The sequence below is a fragment of the Rattus norvegicus genome, chromosome 2 (assembly GCF_021556685.1).
Source record: "Rattus norvegicus strain SHRSP/BbbUtx chromosome 2, alternate assembly SHRSP_T2T, whole genome shotgun sequence".
In the NCBI taxonomy this organism is placed as follows: domain Eukaryota; kingdom Metazoa; phylum Chordata; class Mammalia; order Rodentia; family Muridae; genus Rattus; species Rattus norvegicus.
Window position 1 is genome coordinate 198,692,275 of NC_141535.1, and position 9,697 is coordinate 198,701,971.

The 9,697-nt window shown below is 41.7% G+C and overlaps 1 protein-coding gene across 6 annotated transcripts; it reads right to left on the reverse strand.

Annotated features, from left to right (window-relative positions):
- Nucleotides 1-357: 357 nt before the first annotated feature.
- Prpf38b (pre-mRNA processing factor 38B) lies at nt 358-9,383 on the reverse strand. Of its 6 annotated transcripts, none has more exons than XM_087631180.1 (8): nt 8,830-9,380; nt 8,319-8,537; nt 8,011-8,063; nt 5,803-5,871; nt 5,380-5,531; nt 5,235-5,295; nt 2,657-2,880; nt 358-2,291 (listed from the first exon to the last, which is right to left on the reverse strand). In XM_087631180.1, exons 4-8 carry the CDS (start codon nt 5,812-5,814, stop codon nt 1,445-1,447), a joined length of 1,296 nt encoding a protein of 431 aa, XP_087487306.1. In that variant the 5' UTR covers nt 5,815-5,871; nt 8,011-8,063; nt 8,319-8,537; nt 8,830-9,380; the 3' UTR covers nt 358-1,444.
- Between the last annotated feature and the right edge of the window lie 314 nt (nt 9,384-9,697).

Here is a 9,697-nt window from a genome sequence, read left to right on the forward strand (position 1 = left end):
GTGGACAAAAGAGCCCCTGCAACAGAAAAAACACCCAACCCCCCCCAAGAGAGAAAGTGCCATTAAGATTATAGTTAAGTACCAGCATAGCACATCTACTTCCAACCTACAAAGATTAAAAGACTGTTTACAGAGGCACACGTGTATACCACGAGATAGTATTGCGGTCAGCTTTCTCCTAGCCCAGGGAGGAACTCAGGTTTGGCTGGGTGGTAAGCACCTTTACAGGCTGAGCAATGTGTTATTTTTTAAATCACTTTTGCTCAAGATAACCTCTACAGAAAACTGCTGACATTTTATCAGTTTCCACAATTTTCTTTAAATGTTAACAAATGGGGGGGAAGCCAACACCCAGGATAAAGGATTTAATCCAGTATTTATTCCACACTCATGATGGTTTTCTGAAATCAGAATACAAGTCATAAGAACAATCTATCAAATAATTTGCTGATAGTCTTAAATAACGCAGCACTGCATTACTATTAATATTTCTGTCCTAGATTAAGTTTAAAAACTCAAACAGCAATCTTCATTATCAATAAAAAAAGTTTTGAATTCTTAAAAAAGGATACTATATCAAGCTGTTTCATAATTTAAGTATTCTCCATTTATAAAAATGCTTTGGAAGCTTGAGGCTTGAATGCTTCTCTACTCATGTGCCCCACCCTCTCCCAGCACTGGTTAGTATAGGGCTGCTACAATGCCAGGCTTTACACATTTTAATATAGTATTTTTAAAATCTGAGAAAGAATTCAAGGGGCGGGGGAGAAGCACATTGTAAAAAGTAAATAAATTTTAGGCATACTAACAGTGTCCCTTTGAGGTAGAATGCTAAAAGGACTTTTGATCAAATCACAGCCTAATTTAAACCTCTTATAAATTCTTTCTAACATTAACTGTGGAGAATAATAACATATTAACAAGAGCTTCCAAGGTAATATACAGTGGACAAGAATGTTAACCCTACAACTGTTGCCTTCATGTATACTGAAAAACATAATTCTCCTAAAGCAAACATCCAAGATCCATTCCCAAAGTTTTTAGCATTCTATTATGAAAAGCACAGCCATGCTAACTTCAGTACACAACCATAATCTCACACCTACAAAACAAAAATAGAATTAGTGGCAGTTTATTGCCTTATACAAATTTAACCAACATGGCAACCATGCCGAAGGAATTAAAACATTTTCAGGACGTATGTACACACTGTACATTTTAAAAACAAACAAAAATGCAAGAACAATCTGTGCATTATGTGTCAACTCAACTGGGTGGAAACATCAATGCTCAATGGGATTACAAAGGCACTTCCTACACAAAAGAAAACAGCCTACAGGGAGCTCAGAGTGCATAACTACTGCACAACCTCAACTGGGGGGGGGGGAAAGCAGAATTTAATCAACATTTATAGGATTCAATGTGATCCAATTTTACAAAATCTTCACACAGTCTCATCTTTGTTTTTATGTTCTTTTTCTTGGCTTTCTGGCTCTACACTCTGGCTTCTCTGATGATCCTGTCTGTCTGACTGGTCCTTGCTATCATGATCTCTCTTGTGGGAACGGTCTTGGCTCCTGCTGCGCTTTCTAGACTTCTCTCTGCTAGGGCTGTGTTCTCGTTTTCTCTTCTCAACACTGCCAGTTCTTCCTTGACTGCCACTTCTGCTTCTTTTATTTGACTTCTCCTTGCTTTCGTTTTTATGTTTGCTTGCCTTGTCCTTGCTCCTGCTCCTGCTCCGCTTCCCTGCATTTCTGCTTCTACTCCTACTTCTGTGTTTCCTCTCTCTGCTTCTACTTCTGCTGTGTTTTTTCTTGGACTCTTTTTTGTCATCTCTGTGTCGTCTGTCCTCCTTGTCTTCTTTGTGCTTTTTCTCTTCTCCCTCACCCCTACTTCTTTGCTCCTTGGAGCGCTCTCTTGATCTCTCCCTGTCCCTTTCTCGGTCATTGCCTCTATCCTTATCATAATCCCGGTCTCGTCTTCGACCTCTCTCATTTTCTTTCTCTCTTTCCCGATCCCTGTCTCTTCTATCCCCTTTCCTATCACGACTGCGACTGCGACTTCTGTGCCTCTCCCGACTGCGGCTCCGCCTGCGGTCTAAGCCCCGATCAAGGCTTCGAGATCTTCGCCTTTCTTTCTCTCTCTCTTTGGCTTCCCGCTCTAGTCGTTGGCGTTCTTTCTCTCTCTCTAATTCTCTGTCGAAACTAGAAGATCCATGACCGTCCCGGTGATGACTTCTGCTTCTTGATCTTCTTGGAGACCTCCGTGGGCTCAGTGATCTTCTTGGAGATCTAAGGGGAAAGGCAGAAACTGAAATAAACCAAACACTGGAAGGGCTGGGATACTTGTAGCTCAGTGGAACACCTACCTGGTACGTCCTTATGTCATTGGGGTTGACATTCTACCACAAATACTCCCTAGCACTCAACATACACGAACCAACCAAACATACCACAAACATCTCATTGTCTTACCACACACACCTAATATAATTACCCTTTGGATGGTAGGTCTTGTGGTAGAGTGCTTGCCTGGCATGCACGTGTACAGTAATGTAACTGCTCTCATTATTTTAGGAGGTCTGAGAAACAAAAGGAACACTACATTCTCCTAAGAACTTTGTATAGGTAAATTAAAATAATGTACTGGACATTACCTGGACCGCCGTCTCTCAATATGTCTGTCTATTTCCTCAACACCTTCCTTTCCGTCTTTCTTGATTTTCCTAGGTCGAGTTTTAATCTGCTGATCAATATTCTTCTGAACTGGAACTGGAATTCTTGGAAACAAAGTAGAAAACCACTCGAGCTTTGTGAGAAAAGAACGAAGCATCTCTCCAATGGTCATTACACAGCCTCCACCAGCTTTCACATCTAGGTCCTATGAAACATAAAGATACCCTACCGGTTACAAAAAAAAAAGGCACTTCAACATATACATGAACACTTAAAAAAAATTTTTTTTTTACCATCTTTGGAATCAACTATTAAAAAAAACTAACAAAAATCTCAATTCGTGTATCCTAATCTGGTAATGAATGAAGACTATTCCGGCTAACTGGATACATGCAGGTGAAAACAAAGCCTGCAGCCTCTCGGGCATAAAGGGACCTGGCCTACTCATTAACAAAAAATCTGGAAAAGCCCCTTGCATTGCTAAACTATGTGGAACAAGTGGGTTAAAATGACATTTCACATACCTACACTTGAGGATACATTTGCACACATACCTAGTGCTGAACCTAGCTATGTAGGGACTACTTTTCAAATCATTCCTGTCTAAAGGTTATCTTTTAACAGCTCAATATAAAATGAAGCCCTGCTAAAACCGGAAGCAATAGCAAACCAACTGCCATGAAGCAGTGAGGTTTCTAATTTAAAGTTATGTACAAAATAAATAAATGAACAAATAATTGGAAACGCATAATCCATGATGACCATTGTCTCTGAAAAGGGTCATTACCGCATGAAGGCCTTCTTGCTATGCCCTCTCACAGCTCAGGACATGTTAGTCAGCTATTGTCAGTCCCAAACCTATAGTGCAAGCACACAAGGAAAGTGAGATTTGTTATCTAAACAGGAAAACAAGAGCTAAAGGTAAAACTGCTTGCACTCACACACATTTAAGTGTTCAGATATACAGTATTTCCAAATATAATCGCTGCAGATATCTAAAGAAGAAAACATAGGTTAGCTCAAATAGAGGACCTCAGGCTTGCAAACACAATAAAGAACAGAGAAATTAGAAGCATTCAGAAACCTAAGAACAATTGTAAATTGACATGCCTTTTTGAAGTGTTTTAATCTTTAGGAAAAAAAGTCATGAAAATAGGAGAAAAGTTTAACAATTAGGATTTTACCTCAAACACTTTCTGGATCTTTTGAATTAACAGACAGCTTGGTAAACAGGCCAAAACAGGACAGGAAAAAAATTTTAAAAGTCTTTGGGCAAAGTACTAGGGAACAGAGACAGAGGATCAGTAGTAGAGGCCTTTCTCAGCTAGTCTGAGGTCAACCTGAGTTAAACAAGACCTTGTCTCAAAATGGTTCTCCTATGTCTACATTAGTGAGGTTTTTTTAAGGTGGGCATATAATAAAAATGAAATTTTTATTAGATGGATGTGTTCAAATGAAAAAGAATTTGAGACACGGTCTCATTATGTAACTCTGGGTGGCCTGAAATTTACTATGTGGACCAGTTTGGTCTGGACCTCAGCAATCCATCTGCCTCTGCTTCCTAGGTGCTGGGATTAGAGATGTGCCACAGTAAGCACCAAACAGACTTTTGTTTGAACTCACAGAAGCAGTTTAATTCTACTGTATAAACTCTGAATTACAAATTAGTGATAAAAGTAGATGCAAGGATAATGAAGCCCGTAATTGAGTATATGTTGATCCTCTATAGTCGTCAATAAGTAAATTAATATGGGTCTAATTTCAATATGACTTTAATCTTTGCTCATCTTGTCTTAAGACGGTGACTAGATTTAGCCTCAAAATCTAAATCGCTAATTTAAGGAAAAGAAATGTTTTTCTGCAGTGTTGGGATCAAGCCCAGAGCTAAAGACATGCTACTAGGAGGTTAGGTTTTTAAAATGTTAAGCCTAGTCTTGGTATAGTCACTGAGAGCTAGAATTAGCCAGGCATGGTGGTAAATCCTGTTTGTAATCCTAGCTACTCAGGAGGCTGAAACAGGAAGATTACAGGTTTGAGACTGACCCAAGTAACACTGAGTATCTAGCTTAAAAGAAAAAGGGAAAAGAATCAATACTTTCTTGCTCTGGACAGGTATAACTGTTAGGGTATTTAAGTTAATCTAAACTCTTTCTAAGCCTATACTTATACGCAAATATAAACATTGCTGTTTGAAAAAGGTCACAGTAAAAACAAAACACTGTTAAAGGGATTTAAAATCCGACAGTCACAGCAGTGCATGTCGCCTATCAGAAAGCCACCATCAGCATAGGAGTTAGGATCAGCACAATACAGACTTTAATTTGGGAGAGAAAAAGTTATCATTGAAGTTATTAGAACATACTAACTCTTAAAATATATTAAAATAACTTAAAATTTTAACCTAGCACAGAAAAGTCATCAAATCTTAGCAAAAGGATACTAATCCCAAAAATACAACTGAAATAAATGCACAGAAATTGAGACATTAAACTGCCAACAAATAGAAGTGTAAGAGCAGAGTAGTCAGAAGAAAGCTGACGATTACCCTTGCTGACATACCTCCTCATCATCAAGGAAGGACTCGAACCAGTCCCACAGGTCTGTAGGGGGTTGTGTATACCTAAAATCATAACAAGAAACCTATTGAGTTTATAAGAACAAAAATAAAGTATTTATTTAAATATGTAAATAAACACATGCATACCTTATATACATAAATCCAAGGGCTCTGATATATGGAGAGTCTGTATGTGTTATGAGACCCATCACTTGCTTTCGAGTTAACTTCAGGGTAAATAATTTGTACAGGAGGCAAAATGCCGTAGAAACAATGCCTCCTGTTCCAACGCCTCGAACCTTTAAAGGGAAACATAGTTAATAAAAAATTAAGCAGATACTTAATACCCATTTTTTGATGTGTTATCAACCACCATAATCTACAATTATAAGCAGACATAAAATCCAATGCGTTTCCTAACCCGATTCAATGGAGACCTGAGTTTTGAACTTTTGAAAAATTCCGAGATCAGCCAATGAATCAGTGTTTGAATATCTAAGGATACTTAGCGTTCCTATAAACTTAGCAGACAGAAAAACTGGAAAAAAAAATGCACGTACTTCTACTTACCCCTCCGCACATCCCCGTCTGGCCAGCAGTTTTCCTGCTCCCCTTCTCCCATGGCTCAACATGCGTGACCTGAAAATAGAAAAGAGGAAGACAACAAACGTTCGGATTCTGAAACTACAGTGAACTCAGTTCCTAAGAGCAACTCCTCCCAAGTGCTGTGCCACTGTGTGGGCGCCATTCACCACCATCCTGGACTCACACACTAAGTACACACAGCATCTTTGGGAAAACTGCTCAGACTCAACACCAACAAAGTTAGAGCAGTCAGTAAAACCCTGGCATGCTTTCAAAGCAGACAGGTCATTAAATTAGCTTTATAGACAGGTCATATCTATGTGAAGGTAACAAAATTTCTACAGTTCCTAAACTTGCAGCAAGTATTATCTGGTACCATTTTACTTTTTGTATTACTAAAAAATCAGAAGTTCTCAATTTAAGGGAAAAAAAATCTCTAAATCTCCTTAACAGTAGAGTTTTATGGTAAATTAAATACACATTACAAAAAATATGAAGTTTATTTTTAGGGCTTTGGACAGGCAGGAAGGGCTGGTTTAAGGCCTGGGGTGGCTGGCAGGGAGGTGGGTGTGAGATGGGGTCTCACTCTGTAGCCTTGGCAGCCTGGATCTCACTTAGACTAGGCTGGCTTGGATTACTATCACACCAATCTTGGGACATTTTCTTATTTTTCACCTGGATCAATTAATTCCTAATTAAATATTTAATTAAAGATTAAAATCGTACTTTATTTTCAGCCCAACTGCAAACCCAGAGTATAAACTGTTAAAAGGTTAAGTGTGAAGTCATTAATATATACCAAATAGAATCAACAGGGAGCACCCTATGAAAACAGCTTTACCTAAAAATAGCAAAAAGATGACACTAGAGAGATAAGCTTAAAATATTAGACCAGTTTTTGTTTCTTAAATAAACCCCGCTCTTTATTTCCGCCCATACACAGTAACACTTTATACTTTCAGTGTCTTTAGACAAGCAAAATCAACCAACCAACCATTTAAACTGAAGCACAACATTGTTGTACTCTCAGCTCAAGGAGTTTTTTTCCTGTTCCCAACAAACATACTGTGTAAATCACATCCCACCCAGCCCCCAGTGATGGGGACTGAACCTTGGCCGTCTGTGTTTGATAAGTGCTGCACCAACTTACCACTGAACCACAACAGGTTCTAGTCCTTAAAGGGTGCCCAAGGGAGGGCATGCAGTATAAAGCTGGAAGCCTATACATTTCAAAGACTATGTGATCCAAAGAAATTTCCTAAGTTTTCAGTCGTATTTTATTATTTTACTTTTAATTACATCCATGTGTGGGTCTGTGGAGCTCAGAAGGGTCTGACTGATCCCTGGAACTGGGGATACAGATGTTTGTTACCTGCCCAATATGGATGGTGGAAACTGAACTTAGGTCCTCTGCAAAGGCAAAAGTGCTTAGTCCATGGGGCATCTCTCCAACCTCCCCCCTTTAGTTTTAAAAAGGAATTTAAACATACTTTTTAATGGAATAAGTTTTTCAAAATACATTTGAAATTAACTTGAAATATTAGTCTCTATTTAAAATAACCTGTCACAAAGGTGCAGGGCCCCAAGTTTTCAAAGCCAACTGCATACATAAATGTAATCATCATCTGCCATGCTACCCTCACAATGAAAAGGCCTTCCCTTGTAAAAGCTAATTTAAAAAACTACTTCACAGTATTAGTTACACCTACTTAAAAGCTTTTGTAAGAGAACACCAAGAGCACGTGTATATTCTACATATCCAAAGTTAAAAGGTCTTTAAGTGCAATTAGTACCTCAAAAATCTCTCATTAACCTAAATGAGTAGCTGGGAGAAAATTAAAGTATACAGAATCTCTTTTTGTTAACATCTCCACGTGTATGTTTAAATATCTTATCTGGTCTGTCTCAAATTTCTAAGAGTCAAGACAAGAAAAAAATGGATGTGTTTAATTTTACAAGTTCTAGCGAAAATGCTTGAAGACATTAAGACTATTAATACTCATTAAAATATAAATTAACCTCGGAGGCCTGGAAGGTATTTTTTAAACTACCTAATTTGTAGGGAAGTGGAGAATCTAGTTAGTGAGACCAAAATCAATGGCCCAAAACCAAACAGAAAAATAAACCTAATTAGCCATTCATTTAACCAGGGAAATGCATTTATGGCGATTGAGCATGATTAATAGTGCATACCTCTACCTGCGACCCTGGGCTGCTCCGAGCCTCGCTGCAAGACTGAGTCAATCCTGCTAACGAAACAAGAACTGAGACAAGAGTGCAGTGAGGAGGCGCCAGGTGAGCTCCCCAGCACAGCCAAGCCAGCACCGACCCTGCCGCAGAAGCCCAGGGCCCAGATCATTCTAATTATGCCCAATGCACAGGTAGCTGAGACCTCAGACTCCTGACTTCCTACTGGGAAAAATTTCCAGGCCTTCTGTACACCTCTTTGCCCTGGCACACCACGCCACCCTCAACCCTTCCAGCCCACCCGACACACTCACTGGCCAATTTCTGTCTGGATTGGAGTTTAACGAAGAACACGAGGCCGACATTGAAGTAATTACTTCAGTAATTCCGCTGGCCCGAGGGGCAGCAGCAGAAGCACCAAGTTAGTGCTTAGTCGACACAGGTAAAAAGGAGTCATTTTTTAAATGGTGAAGTTGGACAGGCTTCTGGTATTACTTTTCTCCTCTCCCCTAGAATTCTTGCCCAACAGCTCCCTAGAGATAGGCAGGAGGTTGTGGTAGGTTAAAGATCGATTGTGGCGGGATCGCCCGGCTATTAAAAGAAAAAAAAAAAGCAGAACAAAAAACAAAACCTGAAAAGGAAAAAGAGGGCGACCCTAGCCCGACCCGTCCCAAACCATCCCCAAGCCTCGCTTCTCCCTCCGCCAACTTTCCCCCTCCCCCAAATCCTCAGGTCTCAGGAGGGAGGGAAAGGGGGCGCATCCACGGCATCCGACAACCCGCTCTGGCGAACTTACCCCCAACACGAGGCCTAGAGGATGCGTACCTTAAAGTAGATCTCGTCCACCACCTCGTGGTAGGTCTTGAGCTCGTAGAGCTGCACTTTGAAGTAAGGCGACGACAGGATGTTGGTGAGGATCATGGGGTTGAGGTTCATGGTCTTCTCATTGCCCCACAGCGGCAGCACATTGCCCTGCTTGCCCGACACCGCCGGCTTGGTGGCGCCGCCGCCGCCACACTGCTGCTGCTGCTGGACCACGGCCGCAGCCGCCTGGTGCTGCGGTTGCGAGTTGCCGGTCAGCGCGGGGCTGTTGTTAGCCATGTTGCCGCGGCAGGAAGGAGGGCGGGAGGAGGGGGGCCAAGCTCGATCGCGCTCTTCGGGACAACGGTCCTGGACCTACTCCATGGAAGGCCGTCGGGGCAAAGAGCCCGCCGCGTTGTGCCCCAGCCGAGCGAGGGACTGCAACTGGGACGCCGACACAAGGACCCCGGGCTCAAGACGGACACCAAACACAGGCTGCGAGAAGTCCAGACGCAAGGCAGAACGGGCAGCCAAGGAGCTCGATCTCTTCCGCCAACTGCCCCTGGGAACAAGATGGCGGGCTCAGCGGAAGTGACGCGACACGTCCCGGCGTTCGAGCTAAGTCCGTGACCAATCAGAGCCGCTCGTGTGCGCAGGCGATTCCTTTTCCTGGTTGCGCGAGGTCGCTGCGCGTAGGATCGGCTTCGGTGGTCTGAGTGCTGGGCTCTTGTCTTTCTCCTGGGAATTTGGCTCAGGGGTAAAGGGGTCTAGACACAGTTGCTATGTTTTAGAGTTTGCATCGGTAGTTTGATTTTTCTCGAGACAGGAAGAGGGGTCTCGTGGCATTTATGTTCTGGGCTAATGCGTGACTGACTCCTGCGGAGTGGTCGAG

Excerpts from the sequence above, each read along its gene's own strand:
- Prpf38b (XM_087631174.1), bottom strand. Across the intron at positions 5,296-5,379 it reads CTTGGATTTATGTATATAAG|GTATACACAACCCCCTACAG; the intron begins GTATGCATGTGT and ends TTATGATTTTAG. Across the intron at positions 2,881-5,234 it reads CCTTCCTTGATGATGAGGAG|GACCTAGATGTGAAAGCTGG; the intron begins GTATGTCAGCAA and ends TATGTTTCATAG.